Source organism: Lynx rufus, unplaced genomic scaffold (genome assembly GCF_022079265.1).
Source record: "Lynx rufus isolate CCGP_SWC_20201006 ecotype Redwood Valley unplaced genomic scaffold, mLynRuf1.p SCAF_11, whole genome shotgun sequence".
NCBI classification, from domain to species: Eukaryota; Metazoa; Chordata; class Mammalia; order Carnivora; family Felidae; genus Lynx; species Lynx rufus.
Window position 1 is genome coordinate 29,614,942 of NW_025814825.1, and position 24,530 is coordinate 29,639,471.

The window sequence follows — 24,530 nt, forward strand, 5'->3', positions numbered from 1 at the left end:
CTAAGCAGAAGCCACGCTGGGCTATGCACACACCCTTGAATATTCCATGCTCCTTTACCTCTCTGACTTTGCCCATGTTTCCACATGGACAAGCCTTCTCCTCCCCCATCCTTCTCTCACTACACTAGCAAATCCTTCCCTGCCCCTCCCAACCCAAGGTGGTTCCTTCCCACTCCTAGTGCCTGCTGTAGCCAGTGCAGGTCTTTGTTTTGCACACATCCCCATTCCTATGCAGTACCTTGTCTCACAGTTGACTTTTCTTCTACACAGAGAGCTCCTAAGTTGGTTCTATGGCCCAGCGAACTCTGATTAAGATACGAAGTGGAGCGCTGACTACACGTTTAGAGTTGCATCAAAGGCAAGCAGCAGCCTGGTGTCTATGTAGTGGAAAGCCATAGTGGCCCATAAAACTTAATATATACTGAGCAGGCTGTGGCTACGTAACTTTTTAAGTCGAAAGAGCACACATCCTTTAAAGGCGTACCTTTCCCATTTTCGTGACTCATGTACCACAGTAACCAGATTTTATCTCTGTTATTATTTCCCAGTAAAAGGAACCAACATCCCTTGGAGGAAAACGGATTCTATGGCTCAGAAAAAAATCACAGTGGGTCTGGACTTACCGATAACATGAGGTGAGGATGCTTTCAAGAAGTCAGGGGGAGGTGTTCCCAGTAGGGAGGATGAAAAATCAGAATAAAACTTAGGATGAATTAGAACAAGTTAAGCCAGGGGGCACCTGGGTGGCTCAGTTAAGCATCCAACTCTTGATCTTGGCTCTGGTCATGATCTCATGATTCGTGAGGGTGAGCCCTGAATTGGGCTCCATGTTGACAGTGTGGAGCCTGCTTGGGATTCTCTCTCTCTCTGCCCCTCCTGCTCTCTCTCTCTCTCTCTCAAAATAAATAAATAATTTTAGAAAAAAGAACTAGTTAATCCAGTGTAAGGCCATGAGTTAATAAAGTATCGAAGAGTTCATATTATGTGATACAAGAGTAGTCGTGATCTCAAAACAGAGGAGTGAATCGGATGAAAACAAATTTTTTTATTTTAATAAGCCTCAGAATATTAATATAAGGAATTTTTCTCCTAATTATATGTTAGTAAAATGGTTTTATGTGTATACATGTATTTATACGTAAGAATATACAAATATGTATTTTTTATCTAAATAAACAGGAAAGAACAAAATAATGTGTTCAGAATAGTAATATGCAGTCTGAAGGGCAAGTTACAAAGTATATCTTTAATAATTCTGCCACAAAGAGTAAAGTTAAAACTAGTGTTTGAGTTAGCTTAAGAAGTTTAAGGGAAAACTGACTATGAACTTTTCTCAATTTAAGTGTGAGGTTAAAAACAAATTTAAATAAATTTGCTCTTATTACTTCTGCATAGATATTACTTATTGGAAGTCCTCAAAAGACTTGATAAATGTGAACATTTAGTAGCATTTTTCTGTGAGAATGGATACAAACATAACACGAAAACATATACACAGAGATGAATTATTTTTTCTTTTAAAGTAGTCACATCAGAAAGTATGTGCTCACTGCAATGTTTCCATTACTTAAACTATTGTTAGATTATTCATTTGGAAATTTAGAAATTGTTTTCAGAGCTAATTTATAAGTTTTAAGAATATAAGTCCTATTCTTTTATATTTTTTTCTTTTCTTGTGTCTTTTCTGTCTCTTCTCTCTTCTCAACTACCCTCCCCGCCCCCATCCCTTCATTATAAATGGCGTTCCTCCTTCCCCTTGCAAAACACATCCATTAAAGATGGGAACGAGCACTGTCATCACAGTTAGCAGGCAGATGGTGGCTCGAGCTGAGAACTTCCGATGGCAGCCTCTTAAAGATCCACCTGTGACCCTGAGATCCCTGGGGTTGCCCTGGCTGACCATCCTTCCTACAACCTAGTGGTTCAATTCTTTCCTTAGCCATCTTTCCTTACATCTCTTTGTTTTGTTGTGGTTAGCCAAAGTTGGTTTTGGCAGCCTGCAGCTATAGAGTCATAACTGAGACAACGGATTTACTTGTCAGACTTGACTTCATTTGATGGATGGGAAAACTTAGGGTCCGAGAGGAAAAATGAATTGCCTAAGGGCATGTGGATATTCCACAACAGAACAGGATCTGGAACTCAGGACTAATCACTCCAATTCAGACATAATTTCTCTTATACCATACTGCCCCTTATATTCAACACTCCCTTTCCCTCCATACCCACCCCAGGTGTGCCCAACCGCTGAACACAAATAAGTTCCCATACATGGACTCTGTGATAGAATTCAGCCCTTTAGAATTTGGGGAAAGAAAAGCACAGGGAGAAGGATTGGAGGAACGAGTACTAGATGAGGTGGTATGTTTATGAAATGCAATGCTCCTTAGGACTTCTTGCCCACCAGGCAAAGGTGACAAAGGCATTGCTCTGGGACACCCCACCACACCCCGACTTCCTGTTTCCCCAGACTGTCCTAGTCTTGCTACAGAAATGTAATTGGCTTTACATTTATATTTTAATTGTAAATATAATGCATGTACATGCTCAGAAGTCCAAACTCTGGAAAGCAAACTGTTCTTCCAGCTCTAAAGCTCTGGCATCAGTCTCTACAACTGCATTCAATTCTCCACGGGGTCTAGCCTTGCCTTTGAACCTTCCTGTCAGTGGCCTGTGCTGCACAAATTCCTTGAGAAGAGTTTTTCTGAGCAGAGGGGTGGATGGAAGCATGGTGACTGAAGGGAGAATGTCAGGTAAGGAAAAGGGAAAACAAGCACGGGCAGATCTTTCAAGGAAAGCAAAGAAGAGGGGAGCAGAGAAAACAGCTATGGTTTGGTTAGCAATCACTTCAGGTGATTTCTTTTCCTCTTCTGCCAGGACAAGAAAGGTACCTACTTATCCCTCTGTGCCTTAGAAGTAATTTAATATCCAAGTTACTGAAGAAATGGAATGACAGGTAATTTGACTGAAATGTGCTTAATCTTAAAAATTATGTTTGTATTCCCAAGGACACTTTACTGAATCCCAGATGACTGCAAATAGTGGCCTCAAGTTTTCAACATTTTGAGTATGGTATTTTCAAAGGAAAATACAAATTGAATGTGGATCAGCTACAGTCTGGTTTCCATTATGTCTCCTTTGCTCCCATGCAGTGACAGTTCAAGGAAGTACAAGAATCCCAGTGTCCTAGGGGCTCCTGGGTGACTCAGTCGGTTAAGCATCTGACTTTGGCTCAGTCATGATCTCACGGTTCATGAGTTCAAGCCCTGCGTCAGGCTGTGTGCTGACAGCTGGGAGCCTGGAGCCTGCTATGGATTCTGCCTCTCTCTCTCTCTCTCAAAAATAAACATTAGAAAAAAAAAAAAGAATCCCAGTGTCTTAGAACAGTGAAGACTTTTGTGACAGAGTACCTTCTGTTTCCTTTGCCCACATGGTGCCTTCATTGGGTGCACATATTTCTGAGTCTAGGGATTTAAGTTGTTGGTTTTCTTCAGTGGTGAAAATCTCCTCAAGAGCACTGACTAAACATGTTTCTGTACGAAGTGAGGCAAGCAGACCCCTGAAAATGACATGGGGTCCATCTCCAGCTCAAACAAAATCCATGAGGACATCATGAAAAATAAGCCCATGAATGAATACTTTGGTTGCTTCCATATCATAGCTATTATAAATAATACTCAGCCTTGCCCCCTTTTTTTCTGGAACACTTTCCATGGAATACAGTCTTTAACCTGCATTAATATGCTATATAACTTTCAACATCAAAGAAAACAAGGGAGTGTTTAATGAATGAAATGAGGAAAGAGGATTGATATGTGTAATCCTGTCCTTTTGCTGGCTGGTCTCCTGTTGGCTTGTGAGGAGGCCCAGCCAATAGGGGGCAGCAGCAGCATTTTGTTTCATGCTCACTTCCAGGGTGAATGCTGTGTCTACTGCCAAGAATGAGACCATAGTCGACACCAAAGCTGATTAGACCTTTGGTCCCACTGAAAGACTTTCCTACAGGAGACTTTACCATGCTCTCCATACTTGTGAGCCACCAGAGTGCAGCCCTTTGCCTCTCCCCAAACCACCATTCACTTTTTATCAAAGTCTGCAAGAAAAACCGTAGACAAGACTTGTAAAATTGTCCTTGGAGTAGCAGAGTTGAACAGCCAAAAGGTCCACAGAACCAGGGTAAAACAGAACCTAGGTTTGGATCCGTTTGGTTTTCAAAGGGCAAATAAATCCACACTTATGGGTGTCTATGCAACTAAGGTAGATCCAGCCAGAGAACCAGAAGAGCTGGAGGCTGTGTATAGAGTCAATACTCATTCCTGTTATACTCTATTCTGGCAAATCTCCTCTCTCTTTGAGGTCAAGGAGGTTGGGACTGTTACTTTTATTTTTGATAGCCATAAAGGTGCATCCATTTCACAAGATCTAGGATGGGATAACGAGATATTTAAAAGACATCCAAAAGGCCATGGACCTTTTGGCCCGGTTTGATGTTGAATAAGTTACTTGAACTCTCAGAGTCTGTTCCTTTATCTAGACAATGGGAATAGTATCCCTTGTGAGCTGAATTGTGTCCTCTCAAAATTCATATGTTGAAGCCTTAACCCCCAATGTGAATGTATTAGTAGATAGGGCTTTTAAGGAGGGAATTAAAGTTAAATGAGGTCATGAGTGTGAGGCCCTAATCCAACAGGACTAGTGTCCTTATAAGAAGAGACCCAGGGAGCTCTTTTCTCTCTCTCACCCCCTCCCCTGCATGCACAGAGGGAGGCCACGAGAGAACACAGTGAGAAGATGGCTGCCTGGAAGCAAGGAAGAGAAAACAGAAAACAACCCTGCCAGGACCTTGATCATGGGCTTCCAGCCTCTAAAATAAGAAGACAATGCCTGTTATTTAAGACACCCAGCCTGTGGTATTGTTATGGCAACCCAAGCAGATTAATACAAAATCTAATGCATGTAAAGCATCCAGCACAGGGTGGTGCAAAGATGAATTTCATTCCTCAATATCTTCCATGCTTAGACACAGATATTCAATTTTCTATTACAGTTGTTTACCCAGATACTACCATAAATATCTCAAAATCAGTATTTCTTAAAACAAATTCATCACCTTCTCCCCAAACCTCCTAGTCACTTGGACTGGAAACCACCGTGATGTTTCCTCTCTTGCTTGCTCCTCAAATCTGTTGTGTCTCAGGCCTGTCCATTCTATCACCACAGTATCTCCTTCCAAGACTTCCCTACTCCAGATCCCCTCTTTAATTTCTTCCTGCGTGAACTACTCTAAGAGTCCTCTTGACTCTCAGTGCCAGCAAATGGTCTACTTGATCCACGTCTCTACCTTACAAATCATCTAGGTAACATTCTGTCCAAATTACAGACTTAAAACTCTTCCAAAAACGTCAGACTTCCCAATTTTGGAGATCTGGTATTTCTTGGTCACAAAACCAATATTAAGTGTGTGTGTGTGTGCGTGTGTGTGTTAAAGTCTGCAAAGTCCTTAAAATGCTCCAGATCCGGCTTTAAGGTGAAAAATGCAGAGTGTTGGGTCATTTAAAAGTTGGAAATTGTGGTTTCCTAAAATGATATAGACTCTATGTATATGTATTTTATAACTCCAAAGAGCATAAAAGAAGAATTTGGGTCATTAAAAAATAATCGTCCAATTAGGGGAAGGTGAAGTAAGTGGCCTTTCAGGTCCCTTAAGACCATGAGAATCTTTTTCCTTAAAGGTTGATGCCATTTTATACACATTCATTCATTCATTCATTCAACAAATATAAGTGTGTACTTTGTGCCAGGCTAAAGATTGAACTACACAATGAGCAAGGACCTCCAAGAGGATAGAAGGTTTGAAGAAGAGGGATAAGGATGGCAGATAGGGGAAGAAAAGTTCTATGGGGGACTCTTCAGCTAGGTAGGTATGATAGCTGACAAGTAGGCTAGCAACCTTCCAGAACTAACTTCTTACCTCTTTCTCTAACCTTCTTTCTGTACTTCCCTCTTACCATTCTTCACTAAAACTTTGACTTGATTGACTACTGTAAGCCAGGAGCTCACAGTCTAGTAGGAGAGAGGAAGAATGAGAGAGATTGGAACATGGATCACTACAATTCAGTTTAAAGGAAGAGCATCTAAAGAAGGTCCAAGGCTGACATCCTGGGTGGTCTACCTTTCAGAGTAGGTACTGCCGGATATTTGCAGGATAAGCAAAGCTACAGAGCAGTTTGGAGTTGCTGTCAGTGTGGGGCAGGGAGTGGAAGGAGAGAAGATTTGAGGCCTGAGGCAGGAAGGGAAGCCCTGTAGATCCAATTAGTCAATTGGGTCTCTTCCGGGGGAGTTTTTCTTCTCACCAACGGGGTTGTTCTCCTTCGTGGGTTCATCACCTTCCAACCTACACTCTAAAAACCTTTGTGCATTTCGTCTCAAACTGTTTCACTCTTAAAGTAATATTTAAGGTTCTTCTGGAGGCCCCAGCCTTATCTCCCACATCTCTTGGATAAAACTGGACTGTTAATAAAGCAGCCGCTCGCTGTTCGCTGGGCATTCTTCTGTGTTTTGCAGCTTCAATACCATCATGCAGCTGGGACTTTTCCCTCCATGCTCTCCATACACACAGAGGCTTCATATTCTTAAAATTCTAGTCCAAGTGTGGCAAACTGACAAGAAGGGTTGTGACTTTTAAAATCTGGATTTCTCTTGGAAAGTCAAGAGCTGGTAAGTCTGGGCCTGAATCTCTATATGGCAACAAGGGGTTGAACCTGAGTCGGGTTATCTTTTGGAGGGGGACAGGCACCCATTTACAGGACACATGTCTTTGGCTTCACTCATTACATTAGCTGCCTGGCCTCCACAGCCTTTTCGGTTCCATTCCCTAACCTAATATAAATGTCATTCCTTTCATGATTATTTCCTTCTTTCTTGTACTAGATGTAAATTCTCCCAACTTGAATAGCAATCACACTGTATATTCATCACCTGTTTTCATATTACTTTAAAAAAAAAATGTAACCTCCTTTTACTCCCAGTCTTTTATACATTTATACGTGGCCAGTACTCAACAAATTTTTGTTTCCTCAACAAAATGAAAGCTTCTCCTTCCCCGATATGGAGTATAATCATTGTTTGTGGCCATGTACTTCTATTTTGAACAGGTCCTCCCATTACTTGTCAAAAAATTAATGGATTCTAAAATTTCTCTTAGAAACTTAGATGGTCCTTGCCCTTTTTAGGCATCTCTTTCTCTCCCAGGGTCTTGCCTCAATCAAAGTAAAAGAGAACTCGCTTTTATATTTATGGGAGTAATACTTTTGCCACTGACAATTTCAGATGGATAGAATAGCTTCTCTGTCTCTGGCAGTCTAATAAGCTAATCAGTAAACTCTAAACAATGTCCCAGGCACCATGCTAAGCTCTCTGCCTGCATTTGTTCATTTAATTCCATCCACAACTCAACCATAGGCATCTTCTCCAATTTAGGCAAGGGCAATTATTCAAACTGCCCAGTTGCTAGGTAACTAAGATGTAAACCTAAGTAGGTGGACCCCAGGGCCATCTTCATCATTAAATCCTGCCCATCCTTATCAATGAAGTATTATGTATCTTAGGATTTTATGTGAGCACATCACTACCCTCCAGTAATGGGTTATAGTAGTTCTCAAAGTGTGTCCTAGACTAGGGTGCCTGGGTAGCTCAGTCGGTTGAGTGTCTGTAGGACTTCGGCTCAGGTCATGATCTCATGGTTCATGGGTTCGAGCCCCACATCTGTGCTGACGGCATGGAGCCTGCTTCAGATTCTGTGTCCCCCTCTCTGCATCTCCCCGGCTCATTCTCTCTCAAAAATAAAATAATTTTAAACATTAAAAAAAAAAAAGTGTCCTAGACCACTATATCAGCATCACCTGGTAGTCTGTTAGAAATGTAAATTATCTGGCTACAACCCAGACCTACTGGATAAGCAATTCTGAGAACAGACTGAGGAATGTTTTAACAAGCCCTCCAAGTGACTCTGATGCACCTTGAAACTGAGAACCACTGGGCCAGAGGAACTGCCCTGATGCTCAAACAGCACCCTGTGCTTGCGCTCCTAGTTTAGTTTCCCAGTTCCTCTACCCAACTACTCATTTAACCAAAGTTCCTTTAAACTAAGGGTGTCTCGACCGGCTTTATTTCTACCACAGTTATGAAATGACTGAATAAACGAATGTGGAAGGCAAAGACATTGAACAACACCGCTTACTCACTAGTGTAGGGTGAATGAAATTTCAACAATACTTTAAAAAAACACCTTGGAGCTTTTTTTCCCCTCTTCTCCAATACAACATCCAGAGACTGTGTAAGAAAAGAACCTGCCAGAAGGATAAAAGGATTCAGTTTAGTAAACGTGAGTGAAGGTAGAGATTCGGCAGATATTGAGGGGCAGCATATTTTCACATGAGATGGTGTTGAAAGAGGCAGTGCCTGTCAGATTTACATTCTCCCATAACTCAATTTCTAGCAGGGGAACATATCCTTTAATCAATTTAAAGCAGCTGTGATACTTCCCTGGTAAGACATCACAAAAGCAGATGAAGGCTGCCGCCTGTACGTCAGGTCCTACGAAAGGCCACCATGTTATTGACCTATTTGCTTCCATTTTTAGGGCTCTGAGAAGACATGCATACCACAGACTGGGAATACACAAAAGTCTGAAGAGGATTTGCTTTACTTTTCTACAGAATATGGAAGTCTATTCAGGGTAAAAATATAAACTATGAAATCTTAACAATATACAGAGGTCTTTCTATTGCAGGTTGCTGTCAAAATTGGCAAATTCATTAAAGAAAGTGGTGTTGGTCCCAGACAAGTTACTCCAGACACAAAACTGCTATAAATAACACTCATGGCAGAGCCTCAGAATGGCCCCAGAGCCATGCCCCTACTACAAAGTGACATGGTTGTGATTCAGGGGACACTTGCTAAGTAAATGATCAGGGATCGAGTCTTTTGTAAAAGATAACTACAATCACCTGGTACTCACCAAACACTCTGTGGATATTCTGTTGAATGAAACTGTTGTCAATAAGGCATCTTCTATGCCTTGCACTCAAATGCAAGGCCAGGAGGGAGGCCAAGTTCAAGCTTGAGGAAATAAAAAACAGGCAGAACAGGGATTCTTCCAAAAGCTCGGATTTCTACATGTTGCCTAAATCACTGAAACAATTTCCCAGGAGCAAAATAAACAGAAGGTGGTCGTATGCAAAATATTTCATTTTCTTTATTTTTATGGATGTCATTAATACAGCAGGAACTGGTATGATTACAAAAGATACAAAAAAATCAGAAGGATGTTAGCTTTCAATAGAAATTAAAACCTGAGCTGAAGGCTGATCAGAATGTCTGACACTTGGCACTGTCCTGACGAAAGTTAAGAAACAGGTTTGCTCAACTTCATAAATAATTCGTATCGACTCAGAGGAAGTTAACTTACATTTCAAAATCTACACATTGAGCTACAGATGCACGGACACTGGAGTCAAATGACTTTCACTGTCGACAAGCATTTGTTTAAGATAACCAGTGTTACCTAAAACTCTCAAAGGGGGAAAGCAGGGAAGCGTGTAAATTGTAGATTTCTAATTAACAAGTTGAGTGTGCTGGTAGGATATGGTTTAATTATTTATTCACGTAGATCTAACAGGCTGGCTCAGTTTGTCAGAGGGTAAGCGAATGCCGAAAGACAAAGGCATGGGGACGGATGAACATGAAGCCACCCCAACTTCTCAGAAACAAGTGGCACAGTGTAACACCATCTCAAAGAACTGTGCTAGTGGGAATAGGAGACTTGTGGTCTACTTCAGTTCTCACTTTGGCTTCTAGAGGATCTCTTATTAAGCATTGGGTGAAAGAGAGGGAAATTCAATTCCTTTTATTAATAAGTGTCCGTAAGCAGGAGGGAAAAACAAAAGCTAAGTGAACAGGAATACATTTTAATATGTTGAGTCTTGAGTCATACTTACATACCAAATGGTTAATATACTACAAAACTTTACAAACATAAAATCTCCTCATCGGCTGCAGAACTTCCACACTAACGGAATTAATTTCTTCTCCCTTTTAATTACTTCCACAGAAGTCCTAAAACTGAGGAGTCACTAGAATACCTGCACTTTCACACGTGCCATTAAAACATAGTTATTTTTGTCAAAATGATGCAGGAAGCAATTATCATATGAGGTCAAGGATCTTATATTCCCTCAAAACATAGTTTCGGGTTTTTGTCTTCCAAGTTACATAAAAAGAAATGAGACCAGCTGGACTTGTAGTTTTTCTCAGCCCAAGGTCATTAAACTCCCAATGTCTCCATGCTAGGAAAGGATACAGTATTTAAGTGCTCTATTACAAAATATCTCCAGTTCTAAAAGGGACAGCTTTTATTTTTGTATTTAAAAGAAGGCTGAAGCAGTGCCCTTTACTTAGCGGAGACCAGCCACTGACTTCCTACCTGTACCAGCTTTCCAAGATGACACTAAGTGAGTTTTTGCCCTAATATTTTTGCCCCGGGTTTTACGAGGTTTCTCTTCTTTGTGCACCTTCATGTGCTGCCTAAGATGAGAGCTCTGGCTGAAGCATTTGCCACATTCACTGCACTGGTAGGGCTTCTCCCCTGTGTGGGTTCTCTGATGTTGAATAAGGTGGGAACTCTGGCTGAAACATCGGCCACACTCATCACACTGATAGGGTTTTTCTCCAGTATGAATTCTCTGGTGTTGAATGAGATTTGAACTCTGTTTAAACCTTTCTCCACACTCATCACATTTATAGGGCTTTTCCCCAGTATGGATCCGCCGATGCTGAATGAGGTTAGAGCTCTGAAAGAAACTTTTCCCGCAATCGGCACATTTATGGGATTTCTTTCCGGTGTGAATCTTCTGGTGTTGAAAAAGAGTTGAGCTCTGACTGAAACTCTTTTCACATTCAGTACATTTATAGGGCTTCTCATCCAACCTTCTTCTCAGTCTACTCAAGCTTGAGTCAAATCGAACAGTCATTCCCCATTTTTGCCGCTGCCGGCCTGTTTTGCGTGGGTTCTCATAAGCTTTTCCTTGGCTTGAGCTCCGAGAAATACCTCCCTTAGGTTTTCCTAACCTCATGGTGATGAGCCAGATGTACTCTTAAGAGTCTGCTCTCTTCTTCTGAAGTTTCACCTCCTAGAGCTCCTCAGCTCAGAATTTGCTGCGTAGAAGAAAAAAATAAAAGCCAACTTAGATCATTTGTTAATTATTCAACTTTAATACCTCTTCAACCCACTAAAATTGTATCCATGCTTAAATTAACAATGTATCCAGTACAGGGGTGCCTGGGTGGCTCAGTTGGTTAAGCGTTGGACTTCGGCTCAGGTCATGATCTCGCTGTTCATGAGTTTGAACCCCATGTCGGGACAGCTCAGTGCCTGGAACTGGTTTTGGACTCTGTGTCTCCCTGTCTCTGCCCCTCACCCCCTCACACTCTGTCTCTCTCTCTCTCTCTCTCTCTCTCTCTCATAAATAAACATGAAAAAAGTTTTTTTTTTTTTAATGTATCCAATACATATGAAAGACAATTCTGGGGGAAAAATACTTGAAAAATAATTCTAATAATTCCCAGGGTTTCAACTTAATAAATATCCCCAAATTTTGACCAAATTTACCCATGGAGTTTTTGTCTATTGAGACATGACAAAATAAAAGTGATAATGTGAAATATATGTTTTTATTAGGCATTATCAAATGGATATAGAATTCTGAAGGATTAAAAGGCTGAGACAAAATAATATCTTCATGGGAACAGAAGAAATAACTCCAAAAGACAATCAAAATTTGGGTAATAGACTATCATTACATTTTAGTATTTACTCCCATGTTAAAATTCTACTTTCTTACTGGTGACTACATAAGGCATCCAAATTAAAATGAAATGACAAATCATACTACTTTATTAAATATTTTTGTTTATCCTTACTTGGTTAGCCATTCTACTTTCACAGCGTGAATACTACTTGGCTTTAACTTTGTAGCATAAATTGCTTGGACAGTAGGAGCTCCTCTCTAGGGAGTGGCAAGTTTGTGAATCAATTCAATAATACTGGATGAGAAAAATATAAATGAAGAGACGCTTTAGTATTTTTTCCAGATTCGAATGATCCAAGAAAGAGGACAATTCTTTGAAAATTTGAAACAAGGGAATTGTTTTTGGAGAGAGGAAAAAAAATTTCAGAAGAACTTTTAGTGGACAGTGGAATAAAACGGAGCAGGAAAAAAGCGGGGTGAGCAGGGCACACGAAAAGGAAGGGCGGCAAGTTTACATGCAAAAATAGGGCAGGATTTTGTAAATACCCAAATGCTAGGAAAATTCAAATAAATGAATTTCATCTACTTAGCTTTTTACTGAAATAATGGCCATAAACAAGTAAGTCACTAACTCCAAATAGGTGACAATGTGGAATAAGATGGGCTACAAAAGTAATAAAATTATTGGAACTATTTTCCACATCTTGTGTCAGAAAGTAGACTTTAAAATCAGAATAATTACTCTGGGTCCCTGCATACAAGCTCATAGAGCAAATAACTGAAAATACAAATTACATCACTGTTCTTGCTTTTCCTTCATCTCATATTGTATAATTGAGACTCTAGGCCTGGAAGTGCCGAGGACTTTATTTGGGATATTTAATAATTAGCTCTATTGTAATTACGGTAAGTATCAGAAAGAGCAAACTGCACACACTATCAATTACTGAGAGGGCACCACTCATTCCTTTAGTGAATATTTACGGAGTATCTATTACAGAATATGTATCTACTTACAGAATATCTATTACAAGGAAACATTTGTTAGGCACATGGTCTTGTGTTCAAACAACAGCTATAATGGGACTTACACATTGAAAAAGAAATCATTTTTCATACTCTAGAAGCCAGATCTGGTAGGAAACTTTTAGACTGTGCAATCCACCCAGAACACTACAGATGAGAAAATCATGCTGAGAGGCAGAGACTGTGCTATGACATTTCATTCTCGTAGCAGCTTTACGCGACGATCTCTATTTTACAGCTAAGGAAAGGCAGGCATACGTCGGCCAGGCTCCCAACCCCTAGCAGCCAGGCCCCAGAGCTCATGCTCTTCAGTGGAAGACCCGAGTGCAGCCAGAACTTCTAACACCAAGTCCAGCGCTCCGCCCGGTGCTCAGCGTAATTCCTCGGCGGGTGGAGGTATTAAGGTAAACCCGAGCGATGGGAACTGTAGTCGTGCGAACACGCGTACCGGAGCGGGCCTTGCTTTCTCTCGCATAGGACTGGGAAGACAATAAGGCTGCTACATCATCAGGGTGTTAGAGGTGTAAATGAGTCGGTCTCTGCGGGTCGCCCCTAACAGCCCTGTGCTACCCAAGCGTTTGTTCAAACTATTTAGTCCTGAAACGGCGATGGCCGGCGTAGGGGATGCGGCCCGACTCGCAGGGACTCCCGTGCAGGCCTCCGCCCTCCCGAGGCCTCCGCCGGCCGCTCCTCGCAGGCCCGGCCCGCCCAGCTCCCTCCGCCCCCGCCCCCGCCCCCGCCCCGTGGCTCCGGGAGCGGGGGCCCGGGTCCGCGCCGCACCGCGGCGGCCAGCTGGCGCCAGAGCGGCCTCCGAGCACCGAGCACCGGGCCTCGCGCCCCCGGCCCACTCACCGCGCCGCGGGCCGCCGGCCGCCACCCTGGCTCGCTCACTCGCTGGGCGCCCCTCGCGCCGCCGGAAGTGAGGGCCGCGCCGTCAGTCGGCGCCGAGCTGCCGCTCTAGGAACGCGGTGGGGGCGACCCTCTATGGTGCTGGGCCCACCGGAAAGAAGGAACCCTATGCCTCTCCTTGTTTGTTTCCCGCTCTCGCCCCTCTGATGGCATCCGGAGGCCGCCGGGACAGCAAGACCTGTGGCGGGGCCCCTTTGTGGGCGCCCAGCGGCCTACGGGGCCAGCAAACCGAAGCCCGATCGGTCAGGGCTTTCTTAAGGCAGCGCCGGCCTGCCCGACCCCCTAGACCTCATTCTTGCTACAAGTATTGAGCACTTACGAATTATAAGAGGTACTTCTGGAGAGCCGAAACTGTTACCGATAGTTTTCACGAGTCACCTGTGTTAATTTTTTTTTTTTTTACCAAGTAAATGTCAAGATTTTTTTTTTTTAATTCCAGTGTAATTTACTGTCTTATATTAGTTTCAGGTAAATTTTAAGATCTTGATTTGGCTTTGTTAAGCAATTCATGAATGGGCAGCATCCCATCTGGGAAGTAGAGATGCTCCAAGGAGTACTAACAAAAGGGAAGATTTTTATAGGAAGGAGGGACAATAAATTATCAGCAAAAGAAAAAAAGTGTTGTTACATTTTGGGGGGAGGGAAGGAAAAGCAGGGTTTTTGTCATGCAGATGACCTCACTAGTGCCCATCAGGAAATTTCAGGTGTTAAAAGGCCACAGTCCTGGGACAGATTGAAACTAAGTAAGTCTTGAGTTCCTGTTGTGGGGGAGCGGCACAAATGACCCCATTTTGGGCTTCTTTAACTCCTTAATTATCACCAAAAAGCCTTTGCAAAGTGGAAATGATCATACTCTCTAGTTAAGGAAACCAAGACCTAGAGAAGTTAGCTCAAGTTTACACAGTGTGTGAAGTGGAAGACCAAGGATTGGGAGTGGCCTTTTCAGCAACAGTCTCCTGATTTTCAGCATAGTCCCCTGTTTCGCTTTAATAATGATCTCTCCTGATTCTTCTCTCTTACAAGCTCCTCCTCCTTCTCCAGCCTGGCAGGTGCTGGGTCATCTGACCTTTCTTCCTCTCTGTGCCCTCATTCCCCTGTTGAGCTACTCCAGTCTGATGGCTTCAAATACCATCTGTTAAAGCTGGAGACTGCTGACTTGGTAACTCCAGCCTGATCCTCAGACGCAAATATTATTGAACTCCAGGCCTGTATCTGCAATTGATTACTCGGCTGCCATTTGCATGCGTGATGGACACCCGAAACCTAACATACACCACAAAGGAACTTATGACTGAAAGGGCGGGCCTACGCCGGCCGACTCCATCTTGTTCTGTGTCCTTCACCTTGACCACACCTCCTCCCCTTGAGTGACCCGCCCTCACCTGCCTAACAGGACTCGGACCCTTCCCCAGGACCCTTCCCCCGCCATCGGCTGAGGCCATAGCCATTACCTAACCAACTGCCCCTAGGCCCCAATAAAACCTTTGTCCTTTTGAAACTCGCTCTCTTTCCCTGGTATCTCACCGCTGCGTCGGTGCAGGTAGGGGATTGAGCTCGAGCTAGCTCGGATAAAGGCTCTTTGCTTTTGCATCGGACTCGGCTCCCTAGTGGTCTTTGGGGATCACGAATTCTGGGCATAACAATGACATTCACTCAACCTGTTCCTTCAGTGGTCTTTGTCCCAGCAATTGATGGCAACTCCATCTTCCTAGTTGCTCAGGTCAAAAATCTTGATGTCACTGTTGTCTCTTTATCCACCCCAAACCCAATCCAATCCTCAATTCTGGTGTCTCTGACTTCAAAATCTACCCAGAATCGAGCCACTTTCAACACCTTTACGACTATAACCTGCCCCAAGCTGCTGTCATCTCCTTGAAGGCTGGGGCTTTTCTGGGAAACCACCCAGCAGGGACCAGTGTGCCCTTGACCCTGGTGGTATTTGACAAGCTCATTCTAGGAAGAAGCGCCTACCCACGTGACACAGAAGCCCTGTCTCAGCAGGGAGTGCTGCTGCATTTGGCAACAATGCAAGGGAGCCTGGTCACACGTGTGACCCAAGCACAGTAACAGGAGTGGTCCACACACAGGGACCCCTGGACAATAGTTCTGTCTACCAAGCCTGAAACTTTGCTTTCTGTTTCCTTTGGGTTCTCTGGGAAAGGAAACTGTGGGAATTCCCATTCCTGGGTTTGCAGAAAACATTCTATTAAAATCCTGGCGGGGGGGGGGGGGGGCGGGATAAGCAGAGCCCCACCCTGCATGTTTTGAGTCCAGGGGCAGGTCAACAGCTGACTTTCTTTTCAGACAATCTCAGCTTGTTGGGCCTAAATACAGCACGTGTACATATGCTGTTTTTAGGCTTAGAATGACCTGGCTATGACTGCACTTCCTGCCTGATCACGGCTGAGGGGCTGAGGCAGAGGGGCCGCTGCCCACCTGGGCACCTAAGAAGGATGTCCCGCTCCTTCTCCACAGCTGCAGGGTGCCTGCGTCCTGCCCACCTTGGGGCACATTGTGCACTCCTGGCTCCTCCACAGATCACCTGGTCAGACTGAATAAGCCTTGTGCTTTGTTTCCCTGCGACTAAAGGCCCAGATGTATCCTGGGTGAACACAGAGCCTTATTGTGAAAGTAGGAAGGTCTTTAATCCATTTTCTGGTAAACATTCCAAGCAGGTGGCATATGGTTATCACATGAGAAAAACAAGCTGTTTTTTGGTTCCTTCTGATAATTTGTTCTGGGCAAATCACCCTGTTTTTCCTGAGTCCAGGCCTTCTTTTGCAATCATGTTGATTTCATCCCGTGTTTATTATTTTCTCTGGTTGAGACCTGGCCTGGGAAGGCAGGCTTGTTCTAGGAGAGGACACGCACTCACAGGAATCTGTACTTTGTTTTTGGATACTTTTATTACCTGAGATACTAGTTAGTGAGGGAGCACGTGAGAAACACTGTAAACTCTATGGAAAGAGGAAAATAGAGCTCCCACACAAACCAGCAGGAAACCACAGAGCCCAGCAGAGAAAGTCTGCAAGTGTGGTGTCACTGTGAGCTGAATTAGCAGCTTTTCAAATTGCCTCTGAAAAGCAAATATGCTGTTGATGAAAAGATTTGCTAACCCCTTAGATGACTGTAGAAGTGTACCTTTCCCCCTTTCCTATACAACTTGCTAGTGATTTTTCTTTGCTACGATCGTCACAAGTTAATTTTGATAATGTCTATTTCAAAAGTGATCCTTATCTAGAGATGTCTTGAACAATACTATTGTAGCAACTGCAAAAAAAGAAAAAAAAAATCCCAAACACCAAAAAAACTATAAAATGAAACCAGTGAGTGCTTTCAGAAGGTCTCCTGATCCAATGGCTTTCCCCTGGGCTTTGTCTTTCTCCCAAGCTGGCACGTGTTTCTCAGGCTGGAGTGCCACATACTCCAACCCGGGCTCAGCCTCAGGCCTCCTTCCAGGGACTTAGATCAGCTCTATCCTCTCTGGTCCAGCTCTGCTGGTCCCCTGACCCTCCTGGGTATCCAGCTTGCTTCTCCAATTGAGGGTACCCCTGAACACCTCCCGGTGAGGTGAACCGTGGCTCTGTCTTTGTCCCTCCGGGGCTGAGCACAAGCCTGGCATAGTTACCGCTGAACGATGGATTGGCGGTTGTCCTAGACCTGAGCTTGTCAGTAACGGGTTGGGGAGTAGAACGACCTGGGGGAGCCTGTTTGATTTGTTTTCTACCCTCTCTTAGGTAGAGATGCTGCCATCCCATCTGAGCTCCTGCCTGGAAGATTCCTATGATCCTGATGCCAAGATTTTGTAAATCACGGTGGCCCTATTGCTTATCATTCAGGCTGCCCACAGACCCCCATCAGTGATTCTTTCTCTGTGCCCTTTGGCTGCCTCTGTCCTCAGGCCCCACACCAGTCCCAAGGATATGCACTGAAATGAAGGAGTCACGTTGGGGTCTAGAGCAGCGGGCTGCCCCCAGCGTTGGCTCTTTTGCCAACTTTGGCCACACATATCGTAGGATAAAATTTGAGAGGTTCGAGCAGGGAGTTAGGGTGGACACACACAACAAAAAGAAGGCTTGGTCCTAACTCCTTCACTTCAGCACACCTTTATTGAGCACCTGTGAAATTATGTTGCCAAAGGAGAACAGAGATGACAGAAACTGCAGGGGATCTCCCTGGGGCATCTCTGCATGTCTCTGTGACGGCAGAGCTAGGTCAGGGCACCCCCGGCACGAAGTTCACCCTGAACAGTGGATCCACAGGACACGGCTGCTCCCAAGCTCTGCTCTTTGTGGGGGCCAGTAAGGAGCCACTGCACAGAGCAGAGTTGGGATCTCTCTTATATCTGGAAGACTCTCTAGTTCTTCTCTTTAAATCCACTATCCACAGGCCCCAGTGGGAAAAGAATTTGGTCTTTAATTTGCTCTGGTTTGGACAAACACTTCACATGACCAACGTAAACTGTTGCACAGTTGTGCAAAGGCCTTCTTGTTCATTCCAGAAATTTTCCAACAGCTGACAAACCCAAATTGTTCTGGCCCCAGGGGGTTCAAAGCGCTTTCTCCTCAAATACACATTTCTTCTCATTGTGCCCCTTTGACGGGAAGTGTAGAGAGTGGAAGAAAGAGACCAGAAAGGGCAAGAGGCACACAGGTATCCATGGGACAGTGCGACGGGGACGGACCATTGCCTTCCCGAGCCCACCACGTGGCTGCCCCCCGCACAGCCCCCTGGACTCTGCTCCACACAGGCTGGCACCCTTCCAACGCCACGTGGGCCACCTCCTCCGTGTGATCAAAGTGCCATGTTTCCTGCAGCAAGCTCCTTATAAGAATTCCTTCAGGTGTCACTGAGGATGTTAAGAGTGAGTGCTGCAGAGGGAAGATGGTGCGCTCATGGTCTTACTCCTGGTCTGACCTCTGCTGCCAGGGTGCTAGGCTGCATGGGGCTCGTGGGGTGGGCGGCCAGGGATGCCGTGGAGAAGTGATGGCCGGACACAGGGCACATCCCGTGTCTGCTAGCAGCCCCTGCTTTTCCCAGCAGAGTCCGGAGCTGCTGCATGAGGTGAGGGCAGACGGGGATCTTGTGGGTCAGGTGGATGAGGAGGTGGGGGGCTTGTGGTTGTGCAGAAACTCTGGGCCGGGCCCTGGGAGAGCAGACAGAGCGCACACCTCACGGGCTCGATCGGGTACTGCTCTCCTGAGCCAGAGAGGTACGGCGTGAACAGGACCGGCCGCGACATCCAGCCCCATACTCTGGCCAGTGCCACGGCTTCGGGGCTACTTGCCGCACAGGCAGGCCTCACACAGACACCCCACCCGGCAAATTTCTGGCTCCTCAGGCCTGGCTCTGGGCCCTGTGAGTGAGCCAGGAGCCAGGGGCATGGGACTTATGGTGCTCGGGCAGGTAGACACGTAGAAGCACGTGTGCTAGACTCCTCAGCCGGTGGCTCTCGGTCAATGTGACCGATCAGGGCCTGGCCACCGGCGCTCGGTGCGCACCGGCCGTGGGGGGCTTCGGAAGAGGCTGGTGCCGGCTGGCTACTCGGCCTCCACCAGCTGCTCCAGGCGCTGCAGCATTGTCAGACGCAGGGCTTGGAACCTGGAGGGAGACACAGTCAAGGGGACTCGCTGACATGGGAGGACACAGGGAGAGGGGAGAAGAACGAAGGAGCACACAGGTGCCTGGGCCAGTAGACCCGCGGCTGGCAGCCATCATCTCTCCTCCACCAAGGGGAGGGAGGAGCCAGGCCCACACCCTGCAAGACGGCTGGCTTAGAGGAGCGGACAGACGGGGCCTCACACCCTGCTGGGCTTCAAAAGCAGAGCGCGCTGTTCCTTTCCGAAGATTCTCCAGTACGGAAAGGGGCGTGCTGGAGTGGACAGGTGGCAGGGCAGGGATCAGGAAGCCTGCGCTCAAGCCCAGGCTCGTCAGTGACCTGTGCTGCGACCTTCCTCACCTCAGGCCTCGGCTTCCTCTCCGTGCGCTGAATAGACTGACCAGGTGGCCCCCAGGTCCCCTTCCAGCTCCAAAACCCTACAGTGACACTGCAGACTGCACGGTGGACCGTCCTCTCTGACTGGGGGTCTCTGCTGACTGCCGGAAGAGGCCTCGCCGCATGGACGGAAGCCCGCGGGGCGTGGGGAGGGCCGCGGCTTTCCAAAAATCGCTCAGCCAGAAACCGGAATCCAAAGCAGTCTCCCCACCGCAGGCCCTGGCCGTGAGCAGACTCCCTCCTTCCCTTCCTAAGGAGGGGGACTCCAGCCCTGGCCCTGGCTGATACCCCAGGTGCTCTCCCTGCCCCACCCTCCACCCTGCAGAGGGACAGACCAGTCACTGGGCTGTGCATCTTGGCTAACCTCGCCCAGCCGGGCCTTGATGTATCTTCCCCAGGAGCCGGCTCACCTTTCCACTGGCCGGGTCCCCTGCGCCCGAAAACATCGGCTGTTACAGAAAGCTCCAACAGCCACCGCTTTGGGGCAGGCTCAGAGAGCCCACTAGCACAAAAGGTGCAGACCAGGCTGAAACCGCCCTGGGCAGGCCCTCTCCTCGCTGGCCCCTACAGAGCCGCGTCACCAGAAGAACTCGTTACCCTGGCCCAGCACCCAGCCACACTCCTGCCTGACTCTCCCACTCAGTTTCAACAGCTGTGCCCTTCCCGTGCTGGTGGGGTGCTGGGGCCAGATGGGCGGCTTGCACCGCAGCCTGGCATTCTGGCAGACTGTCACCCCATCTTGGTGTCAATACTGAGCAGGGGGCCAGAGGGAGGTGCTGGGGAGCCAGGGCTGGGAGGCGAGGGGAGAGCTGTCCCGGCCCCAGCCTGGGTGCTCTGCCCTGCACGCTTGCCCTGGTGTTCAGGACCCACGACTGGCTCCTTCTGTGCTGCTTACTTCATGGTCAGTTTGATTATTTCTCTTTCCTCCTCTTCTTTTAATTTTTCAACAAAACTGTCCAGCACCGGCATTTCAAATTTAATGTACTGAGCGACCTAGAAAATCCAAGAACATTTGAGTGTGCTTTCAATTAGAAGCCAGACATGTGTTTTCTTTTCCTCGTGGCTTCCACGGCAGCCGAATCCGGCAATGTCTTATAGCCAAGGAAGTGGCTGCCCTCCTCCCCAGCCAACCCCAGCACTCTGTCTGCTCTGGGATGGAGGACGGATCGGCTCCTTTTTACCTCACAGGCCACTATCATCCCTGGGACGAAAGGTTAAGCTGGATGTGAGGAAAATTATTCAAGAGAGAGCAGGACCACACTGGGTATTCTCTGGGGAGGGGGTGAGGGGGGCTGGGAACACCACTGTTTCTATCAGTGGAACGAATCTGCACTAGTCTGTGAATGGTCTGAGGGATACAGGGTCACCGGCCTTTGCCTTGGGTTCAAACCCTGTGGGCCTTTCCTGTGCAGGGGAGTTTGGCAATGTGCTCACTCCTAGCCCAGGACTCAGGCTGTGGTAAGACTTAGCCAGCTGGCTCCCTTCCACAGGCCCTGGGTAGGTCCTAGTTAAGGAGCCCTTGTGTAGGTCTTTAAGGTAATAACTAAACACACTCTAACAAAGGAAAAGTTTCTACCTGCCGAGGGGAAAAGCACAGGCTATGGTTTTCTAGGACCCAACTTCTTTTTTCCCCTAGGCCTGCCGTTAGAGCTGGTGGTCACTGACAGGAGGAGGGAGGGCTGGAGCCCTCACTCTGCCAGGCTTGGGGCCCTTGAGGACAGCTGTGTGGCCCCTGGAGACAGGGCCTGGCCAAGGTGCCCTTCAGAGCCCGTGGGGCCCCCATGCTGTCATCCGGCTCTTCCTTCAGGAGCAGGCTTCCCAGAGCCTCAGCCCCAACTCACGTCGTGGGGGACTTCCTCGCCCAGGTCGGCTTCCATCAGGAACATCCTGGCGATCTTCTCACACGGCCCGTGCAGAATCCTGGAAATCAGCGGGTACTCACAGTCTTTTAATTTTGTTCGCTCTGAAAAAGAAGGCAATTTACAAAATTCATGGGGCATTAGTACTGCCCCTCATTGTTCCAGGCTGGGAATGTGGTAGAAAATGGATGTCCGGGGGGCCCAGGAATCTTCTCCAGGCTTGGAAGAGAAGGGTGCCCGGAATGACGTGTGATTGTGGCACAAAGCAAAGGCCCAGGTCAGAGAGGAACAGGTGCCGAGGGAGAAGCAGAGAGGGCAGAGTGGCCATGGGGAGGCCAGTGCTGTACAGAGGGCCATGCGGGTTCGGCAAACGTACTTGGGAGGGAACCTTCAGCTCCAACTCCCGGACCCCGACACACATCCCCCAACCCCTCCCAACTGAGCGAGGCTGGAGATGGTGACTTCCCTTGGGATTCTGAGGGGCATAGCGAGGGTGGCTGGGTTTCGGCCCGGCAGAGGTATTCGTCGTGGCCCCCTGCCCAAGCAGCACGGCCAGTGAGCCTGCCAAATGGACAGTGGCTTTTGTTTTCATGATCTGGAAGCACAGGCAGACACTTACCCCCAGACTCGTGAACAATGTAGAGTGCAAATTCACTGGGGCCATTTTCCACCTGTACAGGCAGTGATAGGCAGTCAGACCACGGCTTTCTGGGACAAGACGGACAGAAAGGGATCCCTGGCAGAAACCACACCCCCAGTGCTACACACACAAGTCCCCAAGGATCCTCCCCTCTCCCTGCTCTAAATCCCAGAGATGCTGCTTCAGTCCAGGAAACCTTGCTAGACCTTCTACCCAAGAACCACGGGCACCTTCCCCAGCTTTTGCCAGCCCCCTCCTCCAACAAAACAGAAAACCACCAGCCTCCCGGGGCAAGGCCGCTCATGGCCAGACTTACTCGGAACTTGTTCAGCAGCAGGGTGAGCACGTGCAGGGTTGTCATGGTGCTGTTGACTCTCACGTTGGTCACAGACCCATAGGCAGGAGTAAACACTGAGGTCTGTGGAGGGAGGCGGAGAGTTCAGGGCAGGGCCAGAGGGACATGGAAGTGACATCAGGCAGGGTCTGGGCACACTGTCAGCCAAGTGGTCCAGAGGGACAGGTGAACCTGGGCTGTGGGAACACCTGTGCTTGTCCGGTCACAGGTCTACACACAGCTGTGCCCACATCTGGGTGCACTTGGGGAAACTGTAGCAACAGAGGACTGAAATAAAGATGCCTCCAAAGCTGTCAGGGCCAGCTCTCTGATCCTAGGAGCCAGTCCCATGGAAGTACTTCACAGGGGGTGGGGGGGGGGACCAGCCTCCTTCTCACTCTGTCTCTGAGTCAAATTGCCAAGTGTCTGTTGATTCTAAGACGGAAAGTTTTCGAATCCGTCCGCTCCTCCCCATTCTCCCAGCGGTGCCCGAGAAGAGGCTGTCCGTCTACACTGCCTAAGTGTCCCACCTTTCTCCCGTCCAATCTCAGCACTTTCCATCCATTCTCCACCCTGCTGCCCAAAGGAACAACCTTTCAAGCACCTTGTAGCTCTGTGTGTTCTGGACCAGCTGCGTTAGCACAGAGTCTTGGCTCCCAGCCCCAGCCTCCTGAATCAGAACCCGCATTTTGAGGAAACTGCCAGGTGATGCTTTCCATACAGGACAACTTGAGAAGCACTGTCTTTTAGCACAGTTCTTGTTAAAAGTCTCTGAAGGCTTCCCATGGCCCAAACGGCACCATTCACAGCTCCTCTCACTGTTTACACATGTGGTACGATGATTCTCTCCCCGTCTCCCTGTGGTCCAGCCACAGAGACTCTTCACATTATGTTCCTTGCCTTTGCCTATGAGACACCATATATCCAGTCAACCAGGGCATCACCTGAGGCTTCATAGTCCTCAATGAACACTAGCCAGGTTATAGACCTGCTTAGCATTTCATCCCAAATCTTTGATTGGTTCCTACAACAGCTTTTTGAAGTACCTGTCACTAGTCCTCCTTTTAAGAAAGGACACCGAAGCTCGGAGAGGTTAAGTAGCCCGTCAGGGTCACCCATCTAGAAAGGACAGAGCCATTGGAAAGCCCTTGCTTTGGGTCCTCCCTGCGAGACTCACTCCCCCCCCCCCCCAGGTGAGCTCTTCCTCACTTGCCAACACCAAATTCAAATTTGCACATTCCTCCTCTGTGGTCCTAGCCCTGCTATCCCCAGGATGTAGCTGGAACTCAGGTGTATGAAGGACCTGCTCAGTGTCCCCAAGCACCAGGGTCAGACTCAAATCCAGACCTGTCTCCTCCAAAGTTGAGACGTAGAATGACTCTGGGAGATACAGAACGCCAGAGTTGGCTTTCAGTCCCCAAGAAATACGGACTGGAGGAGTCAGGCCATTTCAAGGAGAAGAAAGGTCTTGTCAACAAGACATTGTCAGGGACACCTGGGTGGCTCGGTCAGTTGAGCGTCTGACTTCGGCTCAGGTCGTGGTCTCGCGGTTCATGGGTTCGAGCCCCGCGTCGGGCTCTGTGCTGACGGCTCGGAGCCTGGAGCCTGTTTCCGATTCTGTGTCTCCCTCTCTCTCTCTGACCCTCCCCTGTTCATGCTCTGTCTCTCTCTGTCTCAAAAATAAATAAACGTTTAAAAAAAAAAAACCAAAAAAAAACCCACAAAAAACCAAGACATTGTCAGTGCTTCTGCCTGGTGCCTTTTCTCACGATGGTACTGACCAGCTCCACGTAGGAACGAAGCTCCCATCTTTGCCATCTCTAACCACAAGGGTTTCTCTCTGGTAAAACACATTTGAATCCAACAGCCCAGGGCAAAGCACTGGGACAGGTACCAAGTTTAACCCGGTCTGGAAATCATGTCAACATCACTGCGAATCACAACAGTTTTGAAAAATGAT

At 47.1% G+C, this 24,530-nt stretch overlaps 1 protein-coding gene and 1 long non-coding RNA gene across 2 annotated transcripts in view; both read right to left on the reverse strand.

The window, feature by feature from the left end:
* Nucleotides 1-9,231: 9,231 nt before the first annotated feature.
* Nucleotides 9,232-13,740, reverse strand: LOC124506968 (uncharacterized). The gene is made up of 2 exons (XR_006960904.1): nucleotides 13,686-13,740; nucleotides 9,232-11,214 (listed from the first exon to the last, which is right to left on the reverse strand). It is a non-coding gene; the product is annotated as an uncharacterized LOC124506968 (long non-coding RNA).
* A 4,092-nt stretch (nucleotides 13,741-17,832) lies between these two features.
* RASSF4 (Ras association domain family member 4) overlaps nucleotides 17,833-24,530 on the reverse strand; it is a 33,133-nt gene continuing 26,435 nt past the window's right edge. Inside the window, exons 7-11 of the mRNA XM_047073119.1 lie at nucleotides 22,553-22,654; nucleotides 22,216-22,267; nucleotides 21,579-21,700; nucleotides 20,633-20,730; nucleotides 17,833-19,343 (exon numbers count right to left, since the gene is read on the reverse strand). Coding sequence (XP_046929075.1) covers nucleotides 19,283-19,343; nucleotides 20,633-20,730; nucleotides 21,579-21,700; nucleotides 22,216-22,267; nucleotides 22,553-22,654 — 435 coding nt within the window. The 3' untranslated portion in view covers nucleotides 17,833-19,282. The remainder of the gene's footprint in view (nucleotides 19,344-20,632; nucleotides 20,731-21,578; nucleotides 21,701-22,215; nucleotides 22,268-22,552; nucleotides 22,655-24,530) is intronic.